The sequence below is a fragment of the Solenopsis invicta genome, chromosome 3 (genome assembly GCF_016802725.1).
Source record: "Solenopsis invicta isolate M01_SB chromosome 3, UNIL_Sinv_3.0, whole genome shotgun sequence".
Lineage (NCBI taxonomy): Eukaryota > Metazoa > Arthropoda > Insecta > Hymenoptera > Formicidae > Solenopsis > Solenopsis invicta.
The window spans coordinates 22,694,693-22,710,455 of record NC_052666.1 but is presented as its reverse complement, the minus strand read 5'-3'; the positions used below and the strand labels follow the sequence as shown (position 1 = coordinate 22,710,455).

General features: G+C 28.9%; 3 protein-coding genes across 3 annotated transcripts; 2 read left to right on the top strand and 1 right to left on the bottom strand.

Annotated features, from left to right (window-relative positions):
- The first annotated feature begins 1,140 nt into the window (after positions 1-1,140).
- Positions 1,141-6,480, top strand: LOC105194277 (probable cyclin-dependent serine/threonine-protein kinase DDB_G0292550). The gene is made up of 7 exons (XM_011159130.3): positions 1,141-3,277; positions 3,360-3,548; positions 4,467-4,657; positions 4,747-4,919; positions 5,501-5,753; positions 5,875-6,023; positions 6,113-6,480. The coding sequence occupies exons 1-7, from the start codon at positions 1,469-1,471 to the stop codon at positions 6,220-6,222; spliced, it is 2,874 nt and encodes a 957-aa protein (XP_011157432.3). The 5' UTR covers positions 1,141-1,468; the 3' UTR covers positions 6,223-6,480.
- Positions 6,481-8,811, bottom strand: LOC105194278 (ubiquitin carboxyl-terminal hydrolase isozyme L5). Its single transcript, XM_039446612.1, has 6 exons — positions 8,659-8,811; positions 8,175-8,238; positions 7,742-7,847; positions 7,307-7,494; positions 7,022-7,219; positions 6,481-6,915 (listed from the first exon to the last, which is right to left on the bottom strand). Exons 1-6 carry the CDS (start codon positions 8,732-8,734, stop codon positions 6,612-6,614), a joined length of 936 nt encoding a protein of 311 aa, XP_039302546.1. The 5' UTR covers positions 8,735-8,811; the 3' UTR covers positions 6,481-6,611.
- Positions 8,812-9,762: 951 nt separating this feature from the next.
- On the top strand, positions 9,763-14,396 carry LOC105194279 (enhancer of mRNA-decapping protein 3). Its single transcript, XM_011159132.3, has 6 exons — positions 9,763-10,134; positions 10,618-10,783; positions 11,412-11,650; positions 11,738-11,895; positions 12,012-12,272; positions 12,599-14,396. Exons 2-6 carry the CDS (start codon positions 10,629-10,631, stop codon positions 13,190-13,192), a joined length of 1,407 nt encoding a protein of 468 aa, XP_011157434.1. The 5' UTR covers positions 9,763-10,134; positions 10,618-10,628; the 3' UTR covers positions 13,193-14,396.
- The last annotated feature ends 1,367 nt before the right edge of the window (positions 14,397-15,763 follow it).

Here is a 15,763-nt window from a genome sequence, read left to right as displayed (position 1 = left end):
CAGCCATTAAGTATATATCCAATAAATCTTGGTTCACAGCCAAGATATTTGACAAATTACAGAGATATTTCTTACACTACATGCGCAATAGAAGTATGTATTAAGTACGTCTTGAACAGAAGTACATTTCAAGATTCCGTCTACATAGATTTAACAGAAAAGGAAGTCTCTTATAACTTTCTAATATTTTTTTTCATATTTTTGAGATAATTTCCTAACAATTTCAGCAAAAAACAGAAAACGTGAAAAAAAATCAATTTTACACTAGGTTTTCCCTTTAAATGAACTATCTATACCCAGAAAAGTCAAATGTCTCCGTCAGATACTAATTTAAATAGCAAACAACTAAAAAATGATTATTTACGTGGACAGTGTAATCTCATAGAATCAATGCGAAATGGTGGCCATTTGATGCAACAGGATGTAATAAAAATAGCAGCGAGAATACGTAAACAAGATTTCAAGAATAAAAACGATCCAAGAATATATCTAAGTATAATAAGCAAGAAAATAAAATATGCAAATGTAATTCATATTATATAAGCATTTAATTAAGGATCAGATATTATATATTTAGCATATTGCGGATATCATTTTACAAGAAAAACTAGGATGATCAAAACGTTTGTATAAAACTTCAAATAAACATTGTTGATATTGAAAGTTTTTCAAATATTAACGACACTTACACTTGGCTAGACTTACATATGTTCTACGTTAATATTGAATGAAATATTGTTTGATGATCCATATTTTAATTATTTTAAATAATCTAACTTTAAAAACATAAATTTCTAACTTCATATATGGTAATAACGCTTTTCAAAATAAGCTTTAACTCAAGTTAATGTGATCTTATTGTAACTTATAGTTTTTTGTTAACTTTCAACGTAACTAAATTAATTTTATAAGATATTTTATAAGCCATTTAACTTTAATTTAATTTAGTTACAAATATCTACTAACTTACTCACCTCCTGTTTATATTTTATACGCAAACAACCAACCCTGATCTGGAACAATAAATTTTTAATATTGATCAACTAGTGCCATCTCCCGTCCGATTTACGATCGATATTTACATTGCTGTCGGTAAAGTAGTATCTCTAAGCCATAACCTGAATGTGTTATAAGAAAAAGAGCGGCATGGTATCTTTTAGGTTAGGTTAGGTTCCTTCAACTGATTTCCATTTCAAGTCATGTAGCTTATTGATACATAAGTGTGAAAAGAACCGGCTTGCTGAAGTAAAATACGGTAACACTAATATATTTCTCAAAAAAATATATAAAAAGCTGATTAATATATAGAGAAATATATGATAAATTTAATGGAAATAAGATATGAAAGCAATTTGTGGATAAATATATTACTCAACGTCGTAACGTGATCACATTAGTCATTTGCGTTACGAAGAGAATTGAAATTTAAGAAGAAAATTCTGGAATAGTTGAGACAATATTATGTATAATGGATATAAACAAATGTGAAAATAAAAAGACAAAAAGTCCTTGTAAAGATGATGTGCCGCACTGTTCAAAATCACAGATAACCAATGAGACAGAATCTATGAAAAAAGTAAAAAGTGCACATAATACACCTAACAAAGTAGATAATCCAAGTTATGACGAAACAAGTTGTACAAACGAAAAGCCGTCAAATAGCCCTCATAAGATCGTAAACTTCAATCAAAAAAACTTGTTGAAGAGTCCATACTGTTTAAGATCACAGATAACCAATGAAACTGAATCTACGAAGAAAACAGAAAATGCACATAGTACACCTAACAAAGTAGATAATCCAAGTTGTAATGATACAAGTTGTACAAACGAAAAGCTATCAAATAGCCCTCATAAGAATGTATACTTTAATAAAAAAAACTTGTTGAAGAGTCCATATTGTTTAAAATCACAGATAACCAGTGAAACTGAATCTATGAAAAAAACAGAAAATGTGCATAGTACACCTAACAAAGTAGATAATCCAAGTTGTACGAACGAAAAGCTGTCAAATAGCCCTCATAAGAATGTATACTTTAATAAAAAAAACTTGTTGAAGAGTCCATATTGTTTAAAATCACAGATAACCAGTGAAACTGAATCTATGAAAAAAACAGAAAATGTGCATAGTACACCTAACAAAGTAGATAATCCAAGTTGTACGAACGAAAAGCTGTCAAATAGCCCTCATAAGAATGTATACTTCAATCAAAGAAACTTGGTGAAGAGTCCATACTGTTTAAAATCACAGTTACCCAATGAAACTGAATCTACGAAAAAAATAGAAAGTGCACATAGTACACCTAACAAAGTAGATAAACCAAATTGTAACGATACAAGTTATACAATTGATAAGCCAACAAATAGCCCTCATAAAAATGTATACTTCAATCAAAAAAACTTGTTGAAGAGTCCATACTGTTTAAGATCACAGATAACCAATGAAACTGAATCGACAAGGAAAACAGAAAGTGCACATAATACACCTGACAAAGTAAAAAATCCAAGTTGTAATGATACAAGTTGTACAATTGATAAGCCAACAAATAGCCCTTATAAGAACATAAACTGCGATCAAAAGAACTTGTTGAATAATTCATACTGTTTAAGATCAAGGATAATCAATGAAACTGAATCTATGAACAAAACAGAAAATGTACATAGCACATCTAACAAAGTAGATAATTCTAATTGTAACAATACAACTTGTACAAACGAAAAGTCATCAAATAGCCCTTATAAGAACGTAAACTTCAATCAAAAGAACTTGTTGAAGAGTCCATTGTTCAAGAGTCCAATAATTAAAAAGTGGGATAAATCCCCACAGTCTGGGAATACAAGTCCACGAAAAAGAAAAAGGACGATCAGTACAAATAGTGATTATGATATATTTAAGTCGGAATTGTATAATACAGAAAATTGTAGTAATATTGAAAATATTGAACTATTACATGACTTAAATTCTATAGTGATGTTTGATAGTAATGATTGTGTCTCAATGATGGATATCAATATGATGCAAGAGGACTATGATCTGTTAGGAGTAAATAAAGATGTGGCAACAGATCCCCTTTCTATCAGTGATTGTGAAAAGAAAGATATTGACACAGCTACAGATTCAAAGATTACCAAAAGAGTAGAATCGAAATCTCAAGTAAAAACGCGAAAATCTAAACATTTAAAAAGAAAAAAATACAAAATGAACATGGATGAGGAACATATTTTAGAAGAGTTAGAAAAGTCTAAAGTATTGGAGGAAATACCATTGACTGATATAAAAGTTAGTTTTAATTATTTTGTGTATTGAGTTTGTGGTTTATTTATCTTGTGTATATCAGTCAATTAATTATTTTTTATTCTAGAAATTACAGGAACTACATATAAAATTGATACATGAAGTACCACCTCAACACAAGATAGAACTTTCTGGATCTCACGCACCAACAAAGAAAGAAAAAATGTTATTTCAGAAACATGGCCCAATTCGAAGAGGTTTTTATAGATCTGTAGAGGACAAAATTATTAGGAAAAACTGGCAAAAGTTTTGTAAGGTATGTTTTAAGTAAATCATAGGCTAATATAATTGTTATATTATCTTTGGAATATATAATAATTATAATAACTATTCATTAAAGAAATATTCTGGTCTAGATGATGAAAAAGTTATTTACTTATTTTTGTGAATTAAAAAAAAATGCTCCAATTTTTTTATATTTTTACACATCCACTTGTATATATTTAACAAATGTCGACAATTTTTGATATAGCTAAATGTTTATTAGTTTTTCTGTCAATTTGAAAATGAGCACATTTTTCAATCTGACACAATTCAGAAATCACTACAGTTATCAATTTCAATTTTTGCATATATGTAACATATGTATCTGTTTGTCGCATAAATTTTTTACAATATTTATAAATTAATTATTTTTTTATACATGTTAAAACGATTAATTTTTTTAATAAAACCGTTTTTTCTTAATAATTTACAATATTTTTTATTTATCTTCTAGTATCTTCACTTATTCTTTTGTTCATTTAGCTACACAAAAGTTATAGAAGTCTAAATCTATATAAGTAGACATGTAAAAGCATAGAAGAATATGTTCACCAGTTTTCTTAAAAAAAAATTCCAAAAATAAACTAATTTTTTATGTTCTAGACTAGAATACTCCCTTAACCGTAAAATATTAAATATGAGTGAATTTGTACCCAATATTTAAGTTTAGTGTTATTGTTATTAAAATTTTGGAGCTTAAAATATATAACGTTTAATAAGATTTTATATATTAAAATAGTGCTATTCTCTATATCTCTATTTTAATTTTAGAATAACTGTACACTTATAAAGTAGACAAAATTAGTTCTTAATTATGACTGAATTTTTCTAGAGTAGTGTTATGTAATGTAAAAAAATATAAGTATTATATAAGGATTAATGTTTTACTACAATGTTCTATGCTATGCAGCTCCATGACTGGGACACAAAAAAGACAGAGCTATTTCTTCATTGGAGACACAAAAACAAATATTATATTCAAGATATGAGAGAAAGACAGAGATTTGTTCAATTCTTGGCAAATGGATTACCTTGGCGAACCCTCTACAGTGTTTATTGCAGATTTAAAATATTATATCACAAAAAAATCACTCACACTCGGTAAGATGTAAAGATCTCAAATCCAGCTTTGATCTTAAATCGTACTTGAATTTGTACTCATGTGTAATTTTTATTTTTATGTTTCATAGCTATACTTCCGCAGAAGATGACAAAATTTTAATGTACATTGAGAATAAACACCTTGCTAAACGTAAAACTAAATATAATGAGTTAGCTTTATTATTAAAACGGACAAGTCGGTCGATTGTTAAACGATATAACTATCTGATAAAACAAATTCAAAACGAATCAGAAACAGAACGTGAGTAACTTTCATGATATAGGCTGCTTTTCTTTTAGAGAACACAATCGACATTTTTGACGCAAATTGACACACATGATTTTCTATTTTCAAACTCAATCTCGACACTATGACTGCTCGAGAGGAGAGTCAAAGTATACTTTTGACTGATTGAACAATATCAGAATGCATCTGTAAACCAGCTCCCAATATTTCATTTGAATTTTTGAATATATTCATACATAAGTATACATATATTCAAACATTCAAATAAAAGTTTGAACTGTTGATTCCATTTAACAATAAATAATTACAATGATAAGTATTATATACTTTATAACCGTAAATAATGATTTATATTTTGCATTAAGATTTATAACTTTTGTTTCCTTTTCAAATAAATGTTATACGATTAAGTATTAAAAGTTCGTATATAGTGTACATATTATGTTTCATTTAATTGTGATAAACTATACTCGAGTATGATTTGTGTCTCCTAAAAGAAAAGCAGCTATAATTTCATCACTGTTGAACTGTTATACTTATTTCTAGATTTCTAATGTATTTATATCTATTATCAAATTTGTTTGATGTATTTATAGCATTGAATAATGTTAAATGGACATTACCGCTCATCAAGAAATTCATAAAAACTTTACTCAATGTGACATTAAGTGAAGATATAAATGAATTGAAAGGTGCCATAATTCCTATACCAGTGTGGAGGAAAATGGAAGAAAAACTGAACATAAAGAAGGATGTCTTGAGAACATTCTGGCAACATCAGTTACACCTGCAACTATTCAGGACGGATCCTATTTATTTAAACGATATTAAGATACAATTAATTGAGTAGTAAGTATATCTCTTGTTACATCTTATGGCTGTAAATATATCTATTAAAAACTATTCAGATTGATTTTAGTAGAGAATAAACATTGTCTTATTACTATACATAAACACATAATTATTGCAGTATATATGCAAAAGGAATATCCGATACTCGCGAAGTTATATGGTCCAATGTTGCAAAACATTTTGATGGTGCAACTGCAGAATTTCTTTGCAAAATTTTCAATTATCTCATTCAAGAATGCGATACAAGTGACATGGATAATTTTACCGGTAATGAAAAATATTTACTTGTGAATTAAACTTATAAAATTATACTATTAAATGTATACGTGTATTATATGAGATTTTTTATATTACAGATATTGTGGAACATCTATATCATATTAAAATCCCTGAAATTCAAAATGCTCCAACTGATAGGTTTTTACCTAAGATTTTGTATAAAAATGGGAAAATTTGTTTACTTTAGATATAAGAAATAAGGTCAATAACGATTATCAAGAAATGCTTGATTCTACTGATAAATTGATAAACTATTTTTATATTATATAAAATTGTAACCGAATATTCGGGGAGTTGGTAATTATTCGATATTCTTTTTTTCCGATATTCTTCAATTATAATACGCCTTGCTTTACGTCATATCCTTACACCGTGATTTTAAATAAGTTATATATGTTAAACAATTTAAACTATTTCAGGAAAAAATAAAAAAAGTTTGTGAGTATAATGTGAATAAGCAATTTATTTTTTAAAAAAAGACTGCTACAATGAATTCTGCTCATTTCTGCTATACACGATATACAAATATCAAATATTTCTTTAACTTTTTAACCTTTCTCCCGGTTTTGTTTAAATTTAAACCTTACTTTTCTTTGACTCTTTCTCAAGTGCTTTCTCTTTTGCTTTTTGATACAGAGGCACAAGCTTGCCTTCTTTAGCAAGAATTTTTAAAAGTTCCATAATAAGCGGTAAATAATTATGCTTTCTTCTAATGTTTTCTATTTGATATCTTTTCGACTTTCTAATCTCTTCCTCGATTAGGGTTTGCAGACGTTCCAATTCCTCAGGATCGCAAACATTGGCCTTCTGCCTTTCGTATAAAATCTTTCTATCTGTTACTATAGCCATCAGATTAAAATGAATTTCGCCTTCGTTATACCTGTGCATAATAATTTTACTTTTATACTGCGTGTGTGTGTGTGTGTGTGCGTGTGTATATATATAGATATCATGAATTATTTAAAAAACTATATTTCACAACTTACTTATTTATTCGTTTTTGAATAATTGGTTTCGCAGCTTGTACCCATTGTTCTCCCACTGGACATGGACCCAGATCAATCGGCCCATCTTTCAATCCATCTAATTCATATAAACGACCATCGATCGGAACATAACTCACAAAATGAAATACATCGTCATCTTTAGATGCCTGCTTTGAATCATATTCGAATAAATTTTGTCTGAAATTTCAGTGTTAATATGATATTTTTCTTGATATAAACAATATTTATAATAGTGGTTAGTTGAAAAGTATATGTAATAAATACCTGGAAAAAGAATTATGCACTTCCCTTATAACATCAGAATTACTAAGTGCAAGTCCACGCATATTTGCATCAAAGCTTTGGCAGAAGTTCTTAAATTCTTCTAAGTTTGGCCCTAGAGATATATCTGTATGTTTACAATTCAATAAAACACTCAATATTGCTTGCGTTGCACAGGCGTTGTTTATGACCTAAAAATTAAACATTATAATAAGTAGGATACTTTATATAGATTTAGTCAATGATACATGTGAATTAATTATCTTATAAAACGGAAAGCAAAATAAAATAATCTATTCTATATATTAAGTATTCCAATAAATTCTAATTAATTTTTCTATATTTTTATAAAGTATAAAATTAGTAATATCCAATTTATTTTGCTATTTATCATTATATTATATATAAATCATTTACAATATATTACGTTTCACAAACCTGTTTTGCAAAAAATATTTTGTCCAATCTATTGTCTTGTACAATATTTCCTGATAATTCATCGTCTTGTACCCATTTGAATAGAAATATTAAACCATGAATAGGCCTATAAGAAAAAAGAATTTATAAACCTTTAAAAGAATAATACAAAATATTATACAAAAATCAGTCTATAAAGATGATAAATACCAATTTTGTCTAAACTAACTTAAATTTTATTTCTTTTTATTTATATATTTTTTTCTTTATCTCACATACTTATCTAAAGAAAATAAATGCACATAACAATTATATTCTGAAGGAAAAAAATGAGAGAAAAGTAGACGTATGAAAAGATTAATTATAAGTATATATCAAATGTCTAATCTTTCACATCTATAGATAGCTTTCAGATAACATAAAAATTAATATTTATTTTACAAAATAAACTTACTTCAATTCATTAAATTGTTCCTCATCCAAACTCCATAATTCTTCCACTTGTGCACCTTTGACACCTATATATAAATAAAGTAATATATGATATTCCATTTAATAATATATTTGATTTTATAAGGTATAACATATTTAACACAAGAATTGAAGAATTCATCAAAAGAAAATGTCATAACTTTTTATGAAGTTCGATAATTATAATTTATAATGAAACTATTATAAATATATATGTGTGTGTGTGTGTGTGTGTGTGTGTGTAGTAAATTGGTTAAATTGGTATTATATTTATATCTATATCTATCTACAGATATATATATATAAAATACGCACACACACACACACACACACACATATATATAAATATGCATAGTGCACATCAGCTCCACACATGATAAATGCTTTTCATTGGAACTTAATACTAAAAACAAGGCAAGCAGACCATTGCTGCAGAAGATCAAAATTAGGAATATATATATACTTGCCAAATTCTTTAATCAATTCCGTAAAAACGCCAGGGTCGCTCTCAATGAGACACCAATTTCCTGCCGAGTCCGCCATATTTTATACACAAACGTGTTATGTAGAAAATAAGAGAATGGCTGCGTTCAGCAGACTCAACAGTTTAGTGAGCGCTTGCTGTTATTGGTGTATTCTTCTAAATCTAAAAGTCTGATTGGATGATCTAGAAGAATATCTCAACATGTGAGTCTGCTGAACGCAGTCAATATGTATATATATGAAAAATTCTGATCAACCGCCGCGCCACTCGGTGGCAAATTCTGCGACATTCTGCGGACGAATCCCAGGATGTTATATTGACAGGAAAATTCCATCGGTAATAGTAGAGCTGCGTTAATGTAATTGAAAATTTTTGTCATAATTTTCATATGAATTGGAACATTTTTCAGAAATATTCACAAAGTTTACATCGTCTTTTGTAATTTTTTATATACATAAATTTTGAAATATTCTGAGGTTTCTCATCCATAATTTCTAAAAAATACTTTTAACTTTTTTTAGATTTTATGACATTTCAACAAAATTAAATTATAAAACAAAAAATCTTTGAAATCTTAAAATATTTTATAATTAACATATATGAAAAATTTTAAAAATAATATAAATTTTCTAAGGTTTTCTGAAGTGTTCTAATCTAAAAAAAATCTGAGAAAATTATAAATATTATACAAAAATTCTGAAAAATTATATAAAAAATTCTAAGAAAAAATTTAAACCATGTTTTTCAAAATTAGCTTTTAATTTAACTTATTTTAATCTTGATGCTATTTTTAACCGAGTTAATTTTTTTGTGTGTTCCTCTTTTAACGTAATTAATTTTATTTTATAAGCCATTAATTTTAATTTATAGTTTAAAAATATATTGACTTGCCAATCCTGTCAAAAAATCATACAAAATTATTTTTCTTTTTCAAGTGATTTTGTCACTTAAAATTTAATTGTTTTTATGTAGCAATAAACGTTATAAAAATTCTAAACTTTAGAAAAAAGTGAAAGATTAAAATAAATTAAGATTAAATTTAAACTACATTAATAAAATGAACATTCACTGCTACGCAAGATAATTACCGACGATCAGTAACGGAGCAGTCGTAAATATTGGCTTGATGCGTAAATAACGTATTTATATTTTCTGACTTGTATTATTTCGCTTATTGTTTATAATTGCAAATTTCCTTGTACGGTCACATAAATATTTATGTCGTGAAATACATTTGATGATTCTTACTGTCAGAACAAAGCGTTAACGCGAGGAAAAAAATCACAGTCTTGTACGCAAATGTATCCGAAATATTGCCCGAGATACGGGGTAGCGATTCGTTTCGATGCGGCACGCTAAATCGAACAGAAATTCTGCGCAACAATTAAGCAATCGCCAATTGCCTACTGGTTACTTTTCTCTCGTTTAATCTTCTGTATTTCTACCGTCATCGATTTAGGTACGTAGTTACGGTCTTTGTACTTTTTCTAGAATATTGCACCGCTTTTAACCTATATTAACATCAACTTCGAAAGTAAAGCATTTTTAATGATGTTACGAAATATTGTACTTGTACGTTTGCATTTCTTTATTTTCGTTTATTAACGTTACACACTGCATTTACGCTATTCTCAAATTTCTCAAAAAAAAAATTACGTTATTCTAATATGTGTATGTTATGTGTTGATATATAAATGATATTTTTATGGCTCCGTTAGTTGTTAATTTTTTATTACCGTCGTTGTTGACACAGCGATACACTGATACTGCTTCAAAATCATTGTCAATGATGAATTAATAGCATCTACATTAACTGTTATATCAATTATCACACAAGTTTATAACAAAGTTTTGTAACTGTACATGTACTTATCAGCATTATCGTAAATATTGAGATTTGTGTTACAATGGAAGCTTTGCGATTTAACTTTTGTATTTTCAGTTTCAGGCAAAATGTCTGAGCAGTATCTGGGTTGCACAGTTTCGGTGAAATGCATTGATGATCTTGCTTATCAAGGTAAAATTATCGATCTAAATAAGAATAACCTGACTCTGGCCAAAGCATTTTGCAATGGTATACCTCACACTTCTTCCATTGTTAATTTGAGGTGAGCTCTACTACTTAGATTGTTTTTGTACATGTAAACCATGAAAAATAATTGAAAATCTTATACATACAATTTAATATAGAGTATTTAAATAATTTTATTTATTATTGAATTAATCTTGCCGATTATCATTGAATTTTAATCTTACTGAGCTTTGTATTAATTTAAATTTAATTAACTTGAATTTAAATAAATTTAAATAAAATTGAAATGAATTTACATTTATTTTAATTCAATTTAAATGAATGGAAAAATTGATGTCATTGTTTAACCCTGGATGGACAGAAACTTTCAAATTAGTTTCATTACGATTCTTATTTTTACAAAAATGGGTGTCTATAAAATCCATTGTTCACTTCCACTTTGAAAGATTAGACTTGTTTTCAAAATTACTTATTATTGTTTGGAAACTGCTGTCCTTCAAGACATAACGATTTGTTTATCCTTTGCTCCTGTCAGAGTGGAAGATTCTTCTATTTAAAATTCTTAGTTTGAAGTATGTCTGCTGAAGTGATAGTCTAATTAATCTCAGATTTTTTGCAATAAATTTTTTTACTAACAATAGCAATAAGTTATCCAACATATTGTGTGACATCTTAACGTGTACTAATAATCTTTATTACTGCAGTGTAAAAGATATACTGAAAATTGACATTATATCAACTGATGAAGCGGGAAATGTAAATGATACCCACAGCAAGGTGATCGTAAAGAGACCGATTGCAAAAAGAGTTGGACGATCTATTTCAGAGTGCGTTTCAAATACAGTGCAACCGGGAAGTTCTCAAACACAGACCAATTTCAAGAAGCCTGTGGAACTTAGCCAGCAACAAATGGAGCAAACTCCAAATGGGAAAATACCTCCAAGTACATTATACATATATATAATTATATATTTATATTTGTTATATATTTATATTTATTTGTTATATTAATATAATAATTTTGTTGCAGCCGAAAACAATGCGTCTAACAACAAATCAGTATCGAAAAGATTAACTCATAGGCAAAGAGTACTGGAAAGGGACGAGCATACTTTTGGTACTCCGATTGATCAATCATTACAACAGGACTTTGATTTTGAAAAGAACTTAGCATTGTTCAACAAAGAGGTTGGATTTTTTTATTTTATAGATTATTTTATTATTTAACTACATCGGAAAGAATACTGGAAATAATATTGCTCTTGTAATGTTATTTTATTACAATTACAATTTATCTCTTGCAGGCTGTATGGCAAGAAATAAATTCTTTGAAACCGGACATTGTTAGGCAGTCGGAAAGCAATCGAGGTACTGCGGCTATCTACCGACCAGACGAAAATATTCTCGTATCCGAACCTACAGTGTTCAGACAAATCATGGTGCCTTGCAGTGGTGAAAAAGAGTATGTTACAGATAACGGTTTAGTAATTCCCAGCATTCCTCTCAGTCTACATCGACAATTAATAGGTGCAGCAGATAGATTGGGAATAAGTTGGGAACGCAGGGTTTGTATTGATATTATTTGTAACTATTTTGTTTCATATCGAAATGAGAAAAAGTAAAGAAATAACTTTATAAATGTTACATACAAGTAATGCAATTCTAGTTTTAAGATGCAATGCATTTAACCAAATGTGGATATTAATAGAACATATTTATTCTGATTAGAAAAAAATAAAGAAAATAAGTGGAATTTTGAATATATAACTAATTGAATGTTATATTTTCACATATATTATTACTTTCATAAATTTTTATTCTATTTTTTATTCTATTTTAATTCTATTTTTTATTTGATAGTTTTATCATCATTGTGTGCTTTCTTTGATAGGTGGAACTCCTTGGTCGCGCGGGTGCTGAGCTTACCCTCCAGCTATTGGGTGGAAGTCATCGGTTGAATCCAAATAATGCGCATCAATGGCCCACCGTGGTCGCACTGTGTGGACCGCATCGTTCCGGCGCCGCGGGTATTAATTGCGCCCGGCAGTTATCCAGTCATGGTGTCAAGACGATCGTATTCGTAGAGAACACGGAAGACGTATTTCTCCTACAGGAACTATCGCTGTACAGGCTAACGGAGAACAAGGTGGAGACCAAAGTCAAGAATCTACCATCATTAGTAGACCTGATACTTGTGGCACTCTGTGACGAAGATTCATCCAGAATGATTACTCCAATAGCACGATGGGCAAACAGCAATCGGGCGCCAGTACTAGCTATCGAGCCGCCGGCGACGGGCACACCGGGTATTCTCAGTAAATTTAGTCTGCTGGGTGCCCTACCGCTGTCGCATAGCGTCGACAACGGCAGATTGTACTTGTGCAATCTTGCATTGCCGAACAAGGTGTACTCCGACGTCGGAATCACCTATAGATCGCCGTTCGGACCTAAGTTCGTAATTCCTTTACATTCCAATAACTCTTAGCAAATTTTTACAGATCACGTCGTGTCTTTTTGAATAGACGCCTTTATTTTATCATGCGTGATTTATAAATCTCGTATATACAGGGAAATATGTTTTACTTTTTGGGCCCATTGTGTAACGAAGAGTTTATATATATAGTTTGGCGTTTGATATAAACTTTTAGATGGACTTTTAGAAAGAGAAAAAGGGAAGAAGAAAGAACGCATGGTGTACTATAATACTTTTCGCATTAATTGCATATCTGCAAATGGATGCATGATGTGCATACTATTTCCAATATTGTAACTTTAAAGCTGTATTTTAAAATTTTGATTAAATATTCATTATGCTTTAGATAAAAGAAAATAGATATTTTGTCTGTAAAGCTGTGAAAAAACACTGTTTTATTAATACCAAACATATAACGAATCACTATTGTTCCAAATATAAACGACATACCCATCCTAAGTCTCTCTTTAAAGGGTATATAAAGTCCTTTTTTACGGATATAACTCCATGTGTCTGCAGCACAATTTTGCATCGTTGTACTTGAATATATCAAATATGTATTTGATACAATGGAATAAAAGCTACATTGCTTCGCGCGCATGTTACAAACTACACACGAGCGTGTTTACAATTTAAAGTTTAAATCGACAGAATTTATAATAATGAGTAAAAGTACGCAAAAATGCGATAAATCCTTGTAATTTAGAATTGCCCTCGTGTTTTTTGATTAATAAATAATGAGAATCCTGTAAACATATTAGAGCCACTGTAAAAAAGCACTTGGCATGAAAAGCTTTATAGCTCTGAAAAACTAATAGTAAAAAGATTATAAATAGTGGCTTGCACACGAGAGAAAAAGTCTTTGTATAGTTTTAATAATTTGTAATGTACTATTTATGTAATCATTAAGAAAAACCTGCGCGTGAGACACGCAATTAGATTAGTAATCCTGTTTGATCGATTATAGTTGATTGACAACAGTTTTATACTTGTGTACATCTACATTTATTACTTTGCTCGATAAAGTCTCTCGTAAGTTACTCGTATATATGTACCAACTATTATTATATTTCACTTTACATTGCTTTATGTTCACCACATATGTTCCGATGCAGATTATGATAGCGAGATATAAGTGTATTAAAATTATTGTAACACACATACAAGATATTCCCAGTGTTATATAAAATATCTACATTAAAATTTGATTATGTTCCTTTTTGTACTAATTTTTCTTTTAATAGTTTGCAATCAAGAATAGAATGTATTTTAAACGATCACAAATTTCTCCACACACAAACACACACATACACACTCGATATTACATGAAAATGACTCTTAAATAATCCCATAATTCGTACATCCATTTCTAAATGAACTAGATACTATAAAACGCACTTCAAAATTTTAAATGATTTATTTGGAAGTATACATTTGTTATATAAGACACATTTGATAATAATGATTAAATCGAGGGGGAATTCACAACCCAAAATTTTGTACACCAATGCCGATTTTTGGCATTGCTGTAAAACACTGCCGACATTTTTGTACACTGCCGACAATGCTTATTGTTAGTCAATGCCTACAATGCCGTCAATCCTATATTAAAATTAAGGCAATGCCATGCAATTATGAACACTACCGCGTGCCCATTATCATACGCCAATGCCTGCACAAGAATTCTAAAGCTTTCCCGAAGTATTCTACACAATTATACAAAAAACTTCCAAAAATTTTATTTACGAACTGTATCTATACATTTTAATATAAACTACCAGAAAGAAAGCAATTATGAAATTGATTATAGGCTTAAAATATTCTTTTATTTATGTACTTTCGGAATATGCAAGAAAAAATTTTTGTGCTCAACCCCATGATCGAAAAACCGACTCTGAAGTGAGCTCACCACTCCCCAACCACTGACGACAATGCCGTCAATATTATAGGTCACTTTTTTCGGCAGTCCACTGCCGAAATTTTGTACACCAATGCCGGCTGTGAATTTCCCCTCGGATTAAATAATAATTATGTAATGTAATTATTATGTTAATAATTAATACTTATCAACATTTAATCATTGAGCCTTTAAATTAATTATACATTGTCAAATCGAAGTATAATTATTTTAAACAATGGATAATTATATATACTGGCAAAATTAATGGATGTCTCAATTAATAATTCGCAAATTATATTAAACCTTATTAATTATATTCAATTATAATTGTACAAAAAATATAATACATACATGTAATCATTATGTAATTATACAATATATTATATATCACATATATAATTGCATATTACATTACATAATTATTAAATATATGTAATTTTCATGAATATATAATTTTCTTAATGTCTCTTTCAATAATTAAAAAATATAAATTATTAATTATAAAAAGCTTGAACACGTACAATGAAATTTCATAAACAATTTGGACAATGGACACAACAAACATTGAATTTTTATCAATGATAATTTTTATCTGGTAATGATCTGTAATAGAGCAATTAAGTATGATTTTGAACTAATGTCCCATACAGAGATGCATAGTTATTAATACAAGATAATTTAAT

Coding starts and splice junctions, on each gene's coding strand:
- LOC105194277 (XM_011159130.3), top strand. CDS start 1,469: ATGGATATAAACAAATGTGAAAATAAAAAGACAAAAAGTCCTTGTAAA. Junction 3,278..3,359: donor TACCATTGACTGATATAAAA/GTTAGTTTTAAT, acceptor TTTTTATTCTAG/AAATTACAGGAACTACATAT. Junction 4,658..4,746: donor AAAAAAATCACTCACACTCG/GTAAGATGTAAA, acceptor TATGTTTCATAG/CTATACTTCCGCAGAAGATG.
- LOC105194278 (XM_039446612.1), bottom strand. CDS start 8,734: ATGGCGGACTCGGCAGGAAATTGGTGTCTCATTGAGAGCGACCCTGGC. Junction 7,495..7,741: donor AAATATTTTTTGCAAAACAG/GTTTGTGAAACG, acceptor TTTAATTTTTAG/GTCATAAACAACGCCTGTGC. Junction 7,220..7,306: donor GTGCATAATTCTTTTTCCAG/GTATTTATTACA, acceptor CTGAAATTTCAG/ACAAAATTTATTCGAATATG.
- LOC105194279 (XM_011159132.3), top strand. CDS start 10,629: ATGTCTGAGCAGTATCTGGGTTGCACAGTTTCGGTGAAATGCATTGAT. Junction 11,651..11,737: donor AAATGGGAAAATACCTCCAA/GTACATTATACA, acceptor ATTTTGTTGCAG/CCGAAAACAATGCGTCTAAC. Junction 11,896..12,011: donor TAGCATTGTTCAACAAAGAG/GTTGGATTTTTT, acceptor TATCTCTTGCAG/GCTGTATGGCAAGAAATAAA.